This window comes from Amphibalanus amphitrite, unplaced genomic scaffold (assembly GCF_019059575.1).
Source record: "Amphibalanus amphitrite isolate SeventyFive unplaced genomic scaffold, NRLGWU_Aamphi_draft 000191F_arrow, whole genome shotgun sequence".
NCBI classification, from domain to species: domain Eukaryota; kingdom Metazoa; phylum Arthropoda; class Thecostraca; order Balanomorpha; family Balanidae; genus Amphibalanus; species Amphibalanus amphitrite.
In genome coordinates, this window is record NW_024881686.1 from 27,677 (window position 1) to 42,220 (window position 14,544).

At 51.3% G+C, this 14,544-nt stretch overlaps 1 protein-coding gene across 4 annotated transcripts; it reads left to right on the forward strand.

Moving 5' to 3' along the window:
- Window positions 1-1,040: 1,040 nt before the first annotated feature.
- Window positions 1,041-10,123, forward strand: LOC122384481 (probable rRNA-processing protein EBP2). Of its 4 annotated transcripts, none has more exons than XM_043371897.1 (8): window positions 1,041-1,182; window positions 4,204-4,305; window positions 4,549-4,635; window positions 5,124-5,231; window positions 6,778-6,864; window positions 7,208-7,315; window positions 7,801-8,060; window positions 9,764-10,123. In XM_043371897.1, exons 2-8 carry the CDS (start codon window positions 4,231-4,233, stop codon window positions 10,047-10,049), a joined length of 1,011 nt encoding a protein of 336 aa, XP_043227832.1. In that variant the 5' UTR covers window positions 1,041-1,182; window positions 4,204-4,230; the 3' UTR covers window positions 10,050-10,123. The 4 variants fall into 4 exon arrangements, with proteins under 4 accessions (XP_043227832.1, XP_043227831.1, XP_043227835.1 ...); XM_043371896.1 differs by having other exon boundaries at window positions 1,041-1,176; window positions 9,764-10,119; XM_043371900.1 differs by lacking the exon at window positions 1,041-1,182 and adding an exon at window positions 1,212-1,254 and having other exon boundaries at window positions 9,764-10,119.
- The last annotated feature ends 4,421 nt before the right edge of the window (window positions 10,124-14,544 follow it).

Here is a 14,544-nt window from a genome sequence, read left to right on the forward strand (position 1 = left end):
CGAAAAGCGGTAGCGAAGCTGTCGACTGAATTCAGCAGCACTGTAGTCACTTCTGAAATTTTGCATCAAGTTAATGCTAAATTTATGTCACAGCTGCGCCAGATCTGGCGAAACTGCCGTTACAATTGCGACAAATGATCTTGAGCCTTCGGCGAAGCATGCGTGTGTTCAGTGTTGCCAGGTCTAGAGGTAAACCTCCAGATCTAGAGGTTTTAGGGGAGCGTTTCGGGGCTCCTGGAGGTTTTTGAAAAATGCCGGATTCTAGAGGGTTTTCTAGAGGTAATCTGAAAATCCCAGAAAAGACAATTAGCATCAAGGTCTCTTGAGAACTATTTAGGTACTTAATTTCATGTTATTATCTTTAAGTATTGCATGCTTAAACACACTTTTTTTTACAGATTGATGGAAACGATAAGCCTACTTTTGGCTTGTTCACTATTGAGGCTCTGGCCGCCGGCTGCAGCTAAAAGTTCTCGATATACCGTGGGCACCAAGGCTATGCAAACCTGGTGCCCACGGTGGGCACCAAGTCCACCAAGTTATGTTATGTGGACAAATGCAAAGGCATGCGAAGGATGAGTGAATTATCTTGATTGGGGATACAACCGGGTGTTTCCAAGCCCACTGCCAGCTGCTGCCAGCGCGCTGACGTCACACTTTGGGTCTGTTCCAGTCCCACTTCCTAACACATCTAAACTCCTCCAAGGGCAAGATAGAGGAGGTTGGAGCAGGGCCCTCCTTTGATTTGTAGGGGCTAGAGCTGACACTGGAACAGGGAAGCAATCTTGGAGGAGTTTAGAGGTGTTAGGAAGTGCGACTGGAACAGACCCTTTGGTAGTGTTGGAGCAATGGGCTTGATGATGTCATCACGCGCTAGCAGCGGATGGCAGCGTGCTTTGAAACGGCGCCACGGTTTGTGATACGGAGGTAGGTATGGAGGTAGGTATATATACTTTATAATCAGCGGCAATGGAACAGAGGTTTCTAGAGGTTTTTACAACATTTTCTGGAGGTATTGGCATCACTCGACCTGGCAACACTGCGTGTGTTTTGAAAGTAAAAATTCAAATTGAAATATTCGTAACTCCGTAAGAAAATCTTGAACTGTGTGCTGCAGATTTTATAATTTATATTGAGAAGAAGTTTATCAGCTTCTGACGGTCAACGTTTTCTGAGGTTGAGGTAAATTAATTTCTTATACAACTCAAACTAGTCCGGGCAACGTTGCATGCATCGCCAGGATTCTGACAAGGGGTGCCTAATATTTTTGTTTTCTTTGTCAAAACAGTGGTCAAAACTGTGCTTCATTTATGTGAAAACATGGGTTATACATTTAAACTCAACATTTCAAACAGTGTGACATACATGATTTTAAGTTAGGTATTCTTCTATTCATGAATGAAATGATATGGTTTCAGCCAGACATGCAGGGATCCAATACAACTACCTTACCTTACCTTACTAAACTAAACAAAACCTTAAAACCCTAAAAACTAAACACAAAAATTTATATGTCCATCAGATTAATAGTCTTCAAGCATGAAATATTTATGTAAATCATTACTTATTAATTATTTCCGATCACGGTTTGATCTCCAGCCACCAACACGGTTTCCGCCCTGGGAGATCATGCGTGACTCAGCTGCTGGAAGTGTTGGACTCATGGACAAGAGATCTGGACGATGGAAAACCCGTGGACGCTATCTACCTTGACTTCCAAAAGGCCTTTGATTCGGTCCCCCACCAGAGACTTTTGGTCAAGTTAGAGGCCTATGGCTTCACTGGCAAGCTCTTAGCCTGGATTAGGTCATTCTTGACGGGTAGGAAACAGCAGGTGATACTCGAGGGTAGACACTCAGAGTGGTCGGATGTGACCAGCGGAGTCCCTCAGGGCTCAGTACTCGGCCCTCTGCTGTTCCTCATCTACGTCAATGACCTGCCGGACCGGATCCAGTGTGACATCAAGATGTTTGCCGATGACACCAAGCTTTACGCTGGGGTCCGAACCAGAGCCGACGCTGACCGCCTCCAGGCTGATCTGAATGAAATCGCTAGGTGGTCAAACACCTGGCTGATGCCCTTGAACAAAGGCAAGTGCAAGGTCCTCCACATCGGCCACTCAAACTGCGAATTTGAGTTCACCTTTGACTGCGCCCCTCTAGGCTCTAGCCAGCTGCACTATCGAGAAAGACCTCGGAGTACAAATCAACTCCGAACTGAAGTTCCGAGAGCACGCGGCCTCTGCTGTCGCTAAAGCGACCCAGATCCTAGCAGTCATCCGACGAACGTTTGCTCTCCTTGACGAGACCACGCTCCCATTACTTTACAAGACGCTGGTACGTCCTCACCTCGAATACGGCAACCTAATATGGGGCCCTTTCAACAGACACGACCAGCGTCTGGTCGAGCGCGTGCAGAGAAGAGCCACTCGGCTGGTTACCAACATCCGCGGCAAACCGTACGAAGAACGCCTGCATTGCTTGAACCTCCCGTCCCTCTACTACAGGCGCAGAAGAGGTGATATGATAGCAACGTATCAACTCCTGCACAGTGGTATGGACATTGAGGCAGGCAGTTTCTTCAAGCCGGGAAACACTACTACAAGAGGCCACTCGTTGAAGCTCATGAAGTTTCCGGCTGCATCCCGCGCTCGGAGAAATGCCTTCGCTTCCCGGGTGATAAATGACTGGAACGGGCTGCCAGCTGAGGTTGCCTGTGCACCATCCCTGAACGTCTTCAAGGCAAGACTCGATGCGCACTGGTCGTCAATCACGTTTACCATACACGACACAGACTAGAGGTGGCAAAATGTGGACCCGAGGACCCGGTCCAAAGAACCAGTCTGGACCCATATGGGTCCAGACCGGTTCCTGGAAATTTTATGACGGGTCCAACCGGGTCCTACCATAAACTACACATCTTGCACACTACACATTATTGCAAAATATGAAGTGAATGAAGTGAATGTTTCTTTACACACAGTAGCTCATGAGTATTCCCAGTGGGAAATAGGCTGTTCTACATGATGCAACTAATGATACCTACAAGTAGTTGGTATTAATTGACTTTTGGGGAACGGGTCCAACTGGTTCCGGTTCCAACTAAGACCGGGTCCGACTGGTTCCAGAAATGTCCAGCCGGGTCTGGTTCGAGTCTGGTTCCCAAAATTTTCATCTTTTGCCACCTCTAACACAGACTGAGCTATGCTTGACACCAGGAGCTCGCCAAGATCGGGTCCTACAGGCCTTACAGCCTAAAAAATCCCGTTACCGAAAGGTAAGGTAAGGTATTAACCCTTCAAATGAAGTAGCATCCTTGCATTCCTTCAATTGTAGTTAGGACCTAAACTTGACATATACCCATTCCTTCAGAGTTGATAGTTCTCACCTCTCAGAGAATCCCGCGGTTTCCAGCTCGGATCCATGAGCTTATAGGATAGAATAGATTTATTCCATTAATAAGGACACATACAAAACAATGATTGCCGATTGGTGCAAAAAGGGTTTATTTATGTTGCAGTACCTCTCGGCTTACGTAGGTACTAGGCAATCACCTGACTCGGGTCACCGCCCGACTGCGTGCCCACCCGCACCACCCCAGCAGCAACTGCCGCCATGCTACCACCACCATAATCTGATATTTTTATCTGTGCTGCATCTTGTAGGATTTTCCTAGATCTTGCAACTCCGAAGGAATGCGAGCATTTTCAGTCATTTGGAAAGTTTATGAGCAGTGATTTGTACAATAATTTGATGCTTGAATAACACTTATATAATGGTCATCTTGACTGTTGTAATTGGTTATCTGGGACCTGTGCACATCTGGCTTCATCAGCATATAATATGACCATAATTGTTGGTAGAATTTTCATCACCAGTATACTGCCAATTCTGCCACTCATTTATAAGTTTGCTGATAAAACCAAAAGGTTGATAATTCCAGCAGGTTGGTAGCATAATTACAGAAAAGGCAGCAATAAGCACTTCACCAAGTTCTTCATGAATCATGATGTGTTACCTAGCTGCTGCCGTAGATGAGTTTTCAAGTTCTTTCATTATTAAGATAGATGAACAATAATTTGGAAGTTGAATTCTTAAGCCCTAGGTGACTAAGTGGCTAATTTTTCTTGGTATAACCTGTAAAGCTGTTAAATGTCACTAAGTGCATGGTGTTTATTTATCATTTGTATTGATGTTTCCTCAGACATCACTTTTATCATTAGCAAGCACAATGGATCTCATGGACGATGACTCTGAAATGGAAGGCTATCACTCAGAGGACTCTGCACAGGATTCAGATGAGGAGGTAAGGCAAAGGCATTGGTTGTATTCACTGCTTAGTGCTTTTGGTAAAACAGAAATGTATTATAATTAACTGATACCTTTTCCTAAGCCATGCTGGTTGCTCACTGCTGCCATTCTTATAAATTTTCATTAGAAGTGCAATACTCAGTCGTTTTCAACTGTAAGCAAAACCTGACCCTCACAACCTTCACTTGTCCTGTTTACCCTTCATGTATGCTTAACATAACTTTTTTACTGTTCTCAGCTTCAGGAGGCCTTCAGAACAGGAAAGCTGCAGCCTGGTCTGAATATTGTCAAAGAAAGACCAGTGAAAACATTTGTCAACAATGAGGTAAGTCATGCCTGCTGAACATTGCTCGTTAATTTTTCACATAATTTCATATTCGTCATTGTTCTGCCAAGTTAATGAAAAGCCTGTGGTGCCTGTCTGCTGATGGTATCTGATTTTTCCCAGCCTATTAGACAGAATGCCTTAGCAGGTCCCTCCAATCAGATACCTACTCTCTAGTGGTAGGTATTGTTGAAGCTCTTTCTGATGATTTCTTCTGTGTTGCATTGTTTTTCATGCAAACAATATTTTTTGTCATCTTATAATTTTTTTAACAAATTCCCTTCATAGTATGCACTATGCATACTCTACCACTCTGATCTCTTTTCCACCATACCTACTTGCAGTTGCAGACTGCAGTGTGTACTGATGTTGAATTAATGTACGAGCTCATTGCCATCTGTTAGTTAATATCACCTCGCTCCACACCGACTCCGTGACGGTGTGGCCCCGTCTCGGCCGGCCAGTAACGCTCCCCGTCCGTCCCCCAGGGCGCCATTCTGGCCAAACTGGAGGAGATCCGCGTCCGCCTGCCGTGGCTCGAGCGGCTCGACCTGGTCAACCGGCCCGCACCCATGGCGCCCGAACTCAAACGAGACGTGAGTGACTAGCTATACTGTCATGCGACTTTGCTACTGGCAGTTTGCCAAAAGGCTGGGGACGATTATTTGATCATGCAAAAATCCAAAGTGTGTTGTCCGATATTAGATCGTTTTGTCCCACAGATCGATTCCTTCAGCTGAAGCTCTTATGACCTGGAATAACAAAAGTGCATAGGTACCCGTTTTTTATCGTTTTTCGTTTGGTATCTACACATCATTTCGCAAAATGTATGCACTATGCAGAATCTGCCATTCAATTTCGGTACAGTTTATCCCAGCAAAAAAGGTTTCCGTGTTTTTATGATATTTTTTTGTATTCATTATGTTTTTATTATTAGTCTTAGCAGCATAAGATGACATCTCCACGGAGTACCGCTGCCTTCGGGTGAGAGGGTCGGAAACATCACAGGGGCCGACGTAATGGCCAGTGACGATTGGTTAAAGGGGCCGCTAAATGACGACACTTGAAGCGCGGTACCGGGGGCGGCGGTCGAGCCCGGTGTCCCGGAACCACCACGTATGGTCTGATAGCTGCTTCCGGTCAGACCGCTGAGTGGTCACTGCGGCGCGGTCTGATTGTGACGTCATCAAGGTGACGACACACCTGACGTCAAGAGTCTCCATTGGGCCATATCTTGTTGCGTGACGACTTTGGGCCGTTTATGATAGATGCTGTTTTACACACTTGCGGTGTTTTGCAATCATGTGTTCGAGTGGTCTGGATTTCAATAACTAATGAGCGACGGAGCTGTGCACGAATAAGCGATGTAGCGTGAAATTGTGAATAATTGATCACTCACGCGTGCGCACCCGCTGACAGCGCGGATGTGTTTCTGAACATCTTGAGGTAATCGTGAGATATCCTGACGACACCTGTATCAATTGCGTTATCACGGGGACACGTCACACGTTAGCCTAGCGTCACTCGGGTTCTGGGTAGGCCGAACAGTCGCTGCCAGAACCACCGACACGCCTGTTCATACTCAGCAGCGCCGAACAAACGAATGTTATCAATAGGACAGCACTTGTTCTTATTCTGCAATATCGCACTCTGACGAACGGTTATTGCCCATCGGAACAGAATGGCACGAGTGGGAGTGACTAAGAAATCGTATCAGACAAGGGCTTGGGCGCTCAGAGAAGTGATGGTTTTAATTCGCCGTCTTGTCTGAGTGTATGACACGGGTGGAGAATTGTCCTGGACTGGGGGTGCTCGAGCTCTCCCAATTCCACGCCGGCTTGGCTTTGGAGCCGCGGCCGGGCGGCGCGGGTCAAGGTCACCGCTAGGCGGTGGCGGATTTGCTGCGCCCGAGCACCCCCAGCTGGTCACAATTCTCCACCTATGGTGTATGAAATGATACGGCAGAATTGGTGTCACACGTGCATTATGATCAATTTATGATGTTGACGCAGTTTTTCGCAATAATTTGGTCACGGTTACGCCGTAATATCGTGTAAGCGTGCATAATGTTCTAGGCGTTGGTAATTCTCCTCCTAGACCAATGGTTTTAAGGACTGATCCAGGCTTTGTTTTTTATTTCAGCAAGAGCAAATAATGACAGATGCTACCGATGACTCGATAGCGGAAGACGACTTCAAACGGGAGATGCTGTTTTACCGGCAGGCCCAGGTAAGACTTCGGTGGTTCGAAGTGCGCGGTTTTAAACTTCAACAGTGTTGATGCCGTCTGCACTGTGCAATGTTCCGGGTGGAATGACGCCGGTTTCTCGTTCACCACTGCACCAAAGTGACTATGACCCAACACTCTGTGTCACTATGTCATGCCTGTAGCACGGGATTTGACCTGGTTTCAGCTGTGTGTCATTTTGACGTGCCGTTGTGACGTTATATCTCCGCCACTATAACGCCCGTGTCTCCGCCGTTGTGACGTTGTCTCCGCCACTGAAACCCCGTGTCTCCACCGTTGTGACGCTGTCTCTGCTACTCTAACGCCTATGTCTCCGCCGTTGCAGGCGTCCGTGCTGGAGGGTCTGCCGCGCCTCCAGGCGGAGGGAGTACCCACCCGCCGACCCGACGACTACCTCGCCCAGATGGTCAAATCGGACGAACAGATGGACAAGGTAACGACTAACGACTAGACCGGCTGCATCATCGTTTGGATGGACACTGGGCATAGGTTTTCTTTAAAGCCGAGTAATGGTTTGACATGCTAAAAGAATGTAAAACTTCAAACTAATTGATCGATATGTCTGATAATTGTTTCTGTCTGAAGAAAAATTATGCGTATATCTTAAACAAACACCAGTAAACAAGTAACGTTTGGAGAATTCTGTAGTCTTCACTTTTGCAGAACACTTTGTTTCAACATGTTGCATCACAACATCGTTGCATAGCTGCAGCATTACCAATGTTAACACCCGACCAATTCACCTATCGCCCGGATGGCATGTCGTGCTCACACTTGGTGACGCTGGCGTTTAGTCACACGCACCTGCTCGCGAAGCCCCCTCCCCTCCCCCGCCTCCCCTCCCCGCCGGGCGCTGTGTCGCCGTCCCAGTGACCGAACTCCGCTGACTGCCACTGACTGCGCGTCTGCCCCCGCCAGGTGCGGAAGTTCCTCATCAGGCAGAAGACGCAGAAGGAAATGTCCGAGAAGGCGCGCAAGCTCCGCGAGCTGAAGAAGACTGGGAAGAGGACGCAGATCGAGGCACAGCAGCGGAAGCAGAAGGAGAAGAAGGAGATGCTGGAGAAGATGAAGAAGTTCAGAAAGGGAACGGAAAAGAATCTCGATTTCCTCGAGACGCCGGAGGAGCTGCAGTCCAACAAACGACAGCAGCCGGGCAAGGCGCGCAATCAGAAGAAAAAGTGAGCTATTGTTTATGATGTTCGATCAGTTAGATTGACCATCCCACCTTAACATTAGTTTTTGAGTTGAGATAGCCAAAATGGGGTCCCTGGCTTGCGCTTACCGGTTGGAGCACTGACAAGATCGAGAAATGCCTCAAATCGAAAATATCTAATTTCAAAGTTGCAGCACTTGGATTGGATTCAGAGGGGCTATTCTAATGCATTACTAGGGTTGACTATTAAGTAATGGAAGTGCCTTAAGCAATTAAACGGGTTTGCACGTGCACACATTATTTAGGTGTCATTTCATGCGCCGATCTTTTTTCTATCCAATGGTGAAGACCACATGTCCCTAGCTACTTTTTGCTATAAGCTATCGTCGTTTTCCCAAGAGACCTCCCGAACCTGTGGCGCACCACCTGGCAATGGCCAAAGCCGCGCGCCAGCGCCGAGTGCAAGGTCATTAGAGCTCAGTTTGTCGTAGGGAAAAGGCCTACCAATATCAGAAAATTTCTTTTCTAAGTGTATGGAGCGACGCAGCCTCCCCACAGACGATATGTCGGTGGTTTCATCGGTTTGAGAAAGAAAGCGCCGATCAGTCTTCTGGCGGCGTTCCAGGAGTGGGTCAAGACGAGGCTGGAATGGTGTGTGATGCTTGAAGGCGATTATGTGGAGTAGTGTATGCTGTCATTTATCGTGCCAATGTGTATTGTTTTGATGAAAATATAGAAATTGTCCATTGTGTAGCCATAACAATAAGACAATAAGCTCTGATGACCTCGCGCTGGCGCTTGGCGCGCGATTTTGGCCATTGCCAGACTCCTTTTTCATGGTGCGCCGCAGGTTCGGGTGGTCTCTTGGGAAAACGACGATAGCTTGGAGCAAGAAGTAGCTAAGGACATGTGGTCTTCACCATTGGATAGAAAAAACATCGGCGCATGAAATGACACCAAGAAAACATTTGCACGTGCAAAAACGTTTAATTGCTTAAGGCACTTCCATTACTTAATAGTCAACCCTAGTAGAATGCCCCCTCTGAATGTGTGACGTTAGCGCAGATCTAGGTAACGATTTTAAATCTTTTATTAAAACGTTTGGTAGCACGCGGTGGTATATGCTGCTTTGCGCGCAACAAGTGCTGCACTTTCAAATAAAGTCGCTAGGAACAGCGGAGATCCCAAAAGTAAACAAAAGTAAAAGTCTTGAAATCTTGAAAACCGGTGAATATTTTTCGATGAAATTTGGTAGATATTCGTTTTCGCTCTTTCTGAACCGAGCGACATTACTTTCATGCCAATTCATTTTTGATGGCGGGAACTGGGAGGGTCCCTTTAATGTTGCACAGTCTCAGAGAAAGTACCGAGCTTAAATTGTGACTTGATATTAAATTGAATTGCGATGTCTATTCATCTCATTATGCTTGAATTTTGAACGGCAGAGTTTGACCATGGCTGCTCTGTGTCGTTACGAATCTGACCCGTGCCCATCCGTGTCGTCACCTAACCATTCCCATTCCCGTCACGTTCCAGTTCTGATCCATGTCTGTTACCCACCCGTGTCGGTACATATCTGACCTTTTCTCACCCGTGACGTTCCAGTTCTGACCCATACCCACCCGTGTCGGTACATATCTGACCCCTCCCACCCGTGACGTTCCAGTTCTGACCCGTTCCCACCTTTGTCGGCACATATCTGACCCGTTCCGACCTGTGTGTTTTCAGACTGTCTCAGAAGCGCCAGGAGAAGGACGCCCGGTTCGGGTTCGGCGGCAGGAAGCGCGGCCAGAAGCGGAACACAGCAGAGAGCACCTCCGACACGTCCTGGACCAGCGGCAAGAGCCGCGGCGGCAAAAAGTTCGTCTCCAAGGCGGGCGGGAAGGGCCGCGGGCCGGCCGGCGGGGCGGCGGGGGGCCGCGCGAAGGGTGGCAGGGGCGGCGGCGCGCCCAACAAACGGCCCGGGAAGCTGGCCCGACAGAATATGAAGAACAAGGCGAAAAGTCGGAAATGAGCAGGGCTGTCAGGGGCTGGACATTCGTCTGTGGGTCATCATGGGTCATGCCGTTTGTAATACATATGTACAATTCACTGATAGATATTTCAGTAGTGGAAAATGTGTTGGTTTTACAAATAATTCATGTTGTAGAAGATGTGTATTACGGGTCACAGAACATCTCAGTCTCACAAAGCTTAACCCTCGCATGTGTAGGGGGGGGGGTCGGATGGACCCCCCCCCCATGGTTTTTCGCGAATAACTCGCGTAAAAAGCGGCCGATCGCGACGAAACTTTCAGTACCCTCGCATTGATCAATTTGACACCTACCCTGAAAATTTCATGACCCTGACCCAAATGACCTTTGACCTGTGACCTCTTTTCCGAGACCATGTTTGGCCGGAATCGCGATTCGGCGTACGTCGGCTCGCATTAGCCGCGCGTTTGCAAGCTTTTCGTGGTTTCAAACGTTCAAACATGTGATTTGATGTTGCTCCCATGCATTAGGGTGGGTGTCAAGGTCACCTGAAGGTCAGGTCAGGTCATTGACCTTTGGTGACCTCGGGTGACCTCGGTTCACTTTTTCGAGTTTTACATGTTTCTAGGCTAGTTTTTGGAGCTGAATTCGAATTTAGCAACCATTTGAACATTTACGAAGTAGTTTTGGTGCCTTCGTAACATGTTACGAAGCTGTCAGAGGCGGTTGACACGTACTACGAATACCCGTCACGACGCCTACTGATTGACCTGACCTGACCTGACCCGACCTGGTCTAAATGCTTAAAGACATCATCTGTGATCAAAACTAACACGATTTTCGTGATCAGCACCCCGAAAAACCCCTTAGCAGCCACACTTTACGACTTTCTAATAGGTCCCGATTTTCCCGACTTTTGGTCATTGACCTGACCTGGAAGGTCAACCAATGACCTAGGACCTTAAAATTGGGTATCATCGGCTTCCTCTCGTCACGGGCAACACGCTCGTTTTTTCCGCGAAGCTCTAGCTCGATCAGGGGCCAAACGGCAAGGGGGGGTCCAACCGACCCCCCCCCCCCCCTACACATTAGAAGCTGGAAAACGCCGCACACATGCGAGGGTTAAATATGTCATGTGACAATGAATAACGCTATGCTTTCCGAAGCTCTGTTGATAAATGCTCAGAATGTGGAAGGATGTGACGTTCAGGCAACATCACGCTAAAACACTCACGTTACCGCCGGCTTCATGGTAGGTGGCTGGGCCTTGCGTGGCCTAGATACCTCCGGCGAGCTGATAAATGGCTTAGGCCATATTACATTTTACCACCTCCGTCTCAAGGAGATTGTGGGCACGGGAGATAAAACCACAGCCGAGATAGACCCTCCCCGTAGCAGCAAGTCATTTATCTCGAGATATCTTATCTCGAGCACGCGGTACGAAGCCATATGGTATTTCTCATTGCCCTGACATGGATACCAAGGACCTGCCAAGTATCACTTAGACTGAACGACCCAATAAATTACCTCCGACCCGCGACTACGAGCTCAGTACCTGAGCAAGGGTGCGAGCTACTAACACCAGCTCAGCAACTACTCTGCACCGGGCGATATGTAAATCGTAAACATCTCGCCCCGTGGCACCTGAGACTGACACTCTCCGTCATAAAACTGCCGGGCACGGCTCCCGGCAATACGCCGCTGTTGCGCGGTTTGACCCGACGCGCAATAAAAGCTCGCAGTTATCTCTTTGTCCACGCTTTGTCGTCGCTGTCCGCCCTATTCGTCATGTTTTCCTCGCGTGTTGCGAGTGACTCACAGACGGATCACTGGCACCGCAGGTTTACTCAGCGAGGCGCGGGGGTCACCAGTTTTAGGTGTGGCGCACCTATTTGAGTTCTGACCTGCCAGTTTCGTTCTGACCCACTATGTTCAGTGCTGTGGCGCCAGATTTAATTTTACAGCACCGTGTCCGTTCTGTCGCACCAGGTCTGTTGCCGTCGCTCACGGTTCAGTTCTGCCGCTCATGGTTCAGTGCTGCCGCTCCTTGGCTCAGTGCTGCCGCACACGGTTCAGTGCTGCCGCTCCTTGGTTCAGTGCCGTCGCTCATGGTTCAGTTCTGCCGCTCCTTGGTTCAGTGCTGCCGCTGCCGCTCATGGTTCAGTGCTGCCGCTCCTTGGTTCAGTTCTGCCGCACATGGTTCAGTTCTGCCGCTCCTTGGTTCAGTGCTGGCGCTCCTTGGTTCAGTGCTGCCGCACACGGTTCAGTTCTGCCGCACATGGTTCAGTGCTGCCGCTCCTTGGTTCAGTGCTGTCGCGCTAGGTCCTCGAACTGGGCCTGCAGCCGGCGCACCACGCCCGGCCGGATGAAGCGCCGGCTGCTGGCCGTCGCCGGCGCCTGGCGCTGAAGATGGTACGGCGCCACCGGCTGCACCGGCTTGGAGCCCAGCGCCTGGCGCAGGTGGCGCACGGACGGCGGGTCGGCGGCCTCCTTCAGCGGCGGGTCCTGGATCCAGCGCCGGTCGGACGGCTCCTCCGGCCGCCCCGGCCACCTCCGCTGCGGCTTCGGCTCCACCCGCGCCACCACGGCGTTTGGCAGGCTGTGGGTGTGCGCCGGTCGGCGGCGCGGCTCCACGGGCAGCGTGGAGCGGTGCGGCTCCCCCCGGCCCTCCGCCTCGGCCGGCGGCGGGCGGCTTACCTCTTGCGCCGACTCGCTCTTGTGCAGCAGGTGTCGGAAGAACACGGCCACCGGGTCCAGGCGGCGCTGCACCTGCTGCTCGCGGAAACTGACCTTCTTCTTGAGCCGGTCGCTCTCCTGGATCGGCCGCAGGTCCTGCAGAGAGCGCCAGAACGAGCGCGCGCTGGCGAAGGACGCCGACCGGCTGAGCTCTGCGGCGCGGCGCTCACTGTCGGCCGTGTCGGGTCCGGAGGGCTTAGAGTCAGGTCCGGAGCGGGGGCTGCCGGGGTCGGCGCCCGAGTCGAGGGAGCAGGCCCTGATGGGGCTGGCCGCGACGACAGGTTTCAGGGGGCGCGGCTTGGTCTGCGCGGTGGAGGGATCCTCAGCTGTTGGTGACTCGCTCTCAGAGTGCGGCGCTGGATCTGAAGTCGCCGGTTTTACCATTGATACGGTAGGCTTCTCGGTATTTACGATTGCTTCCGGAGTTGGGATTATGACTGGAGATGACCTCTGTCTACTCACTGAGGGCATTGTATCTGCCTCTGTAAGATCTGACCCATCTGACGCGTGTCCGTGGTCGCTCTCTGATGAAGCTGTCGCAAGTGGATCTGTCACAGACGGCGGGTCCGAATTCTCTCTGGGAGATTCTGACAGAGCATCCGGTGGTGCCTCTGCCTCTGGCATTGTCTGAAATGGTACCTCTGGTTGGTCCGGTGGTAGCGCTTTTGGTACCTCTTGTGATGTTTCGTGGGGCGCCTCGGATATCGTCTCTGACAGTGCACGCTCTGGTTCTCCTGAGAGGTCCGAGCTCAGACCTGACGGAGCCTGCTCGTCTCCTCCTCTGCTCTCGTCCGCTTCCGCTGACACTGTCCGAACGGCCGCCGACCTGGCGCGCCGCGGCGGTGCGGGCCGGGACCGGGTCACCGGCGTCAGCACGTACCCGAAGTCCTGCTGCGGTCGCAGACTGTCCAGGTCGGCCCGCACCTGACGCACTGTGTCGGCGTCGGGCACTGGCGGTGGCTCGGGCCGCACGGTGTCACTGAGGCCGTGTGAGTCAGTCGCAGTGTCTGTACGGCATACCGCACTGTCACTGTCCCGATGTCGTGGCTCGTCTCCCTTCGCCAGCTCGCTGTCATCTCTCTGGACGGGAATCTCTACGGCATCATCGCCAGCACCATCGCCGCCCGCGCCACCGTCCCGCTCGCTGTACTGCTCACTGTACGCACTGTACTCTTCACTGGCTACTGAACTGTTCGCAGACTCACAGTTCCTGGCCCGTGCGCGAAGCGCCTTCCTCTTCTGCGCCCAGAAGGTTTTGATTTCGGCCACCAGAGGTCGGTGGTAAAGCACGAATGGCTGGATGTTCCTCGGCAGCTGTTCAAACTCGACACTGGCCTCGTGCACGTGGAATGTCCCGAGCCGCTCCTCCTCGTGTCGGAGTCTCCAGTAGTGGCGGACCCCGGCGGCCAGCGGCCGGAGGTGCGCCAGCTGAGCGGCGAACGTCCGCTCCACGCTGACCGAGCCGGCCGGCGCCGGGCGCGCGCCGTGATCCGTGGTGGGAGGGTTGGGAGATGGGCCGACCGTGTGCCGGCCTTCTGACCCACCGGAGGGACTGGCGGAGCTGCTCACCGCGCTGACACTGGCTGCTGTATCACTGACTGTGGCATCTCCGTTACCACCGAGGTTAGCTGTGCGGTCGTGGTCTTGGAGTGTCTCTGTACCGGCGCCGGCGGGCGGCAGCGGCACGGCCGGGTGCTCGGTCTCGCCGCCGCCCCAGCTGAGGCTAGCTGTCCGGTCTGGGTTTGCAGCCTCCTCTGCGCGCTGTCCGTCTTTAGTTGATGGCAGCGGCACGGCCGGGTG

Coding starts and splice junctions, on each gene's coding strand:
- LOC122384481 (XM_043371897.1), top strand. CDS start 4,231: ATGGATCTCATGGACGATGACTCTGAAATGGAAGGCTATCACTCAGAG. Junction 4,306..4,548: donor CACAGGATTCAGATGAGGAG/GTAAGGCAAAGG, acceptor TACTGTTCTCAG/CTTCAGGAGGCCTTCAGAAC. Junction 4,636..5,123: donor AAACATTTGTCAACAATGAG/GTAAGTCATGCC, acceptor TCCGTCCCCCAG/GGCGCCATTCTGGCCAAACT.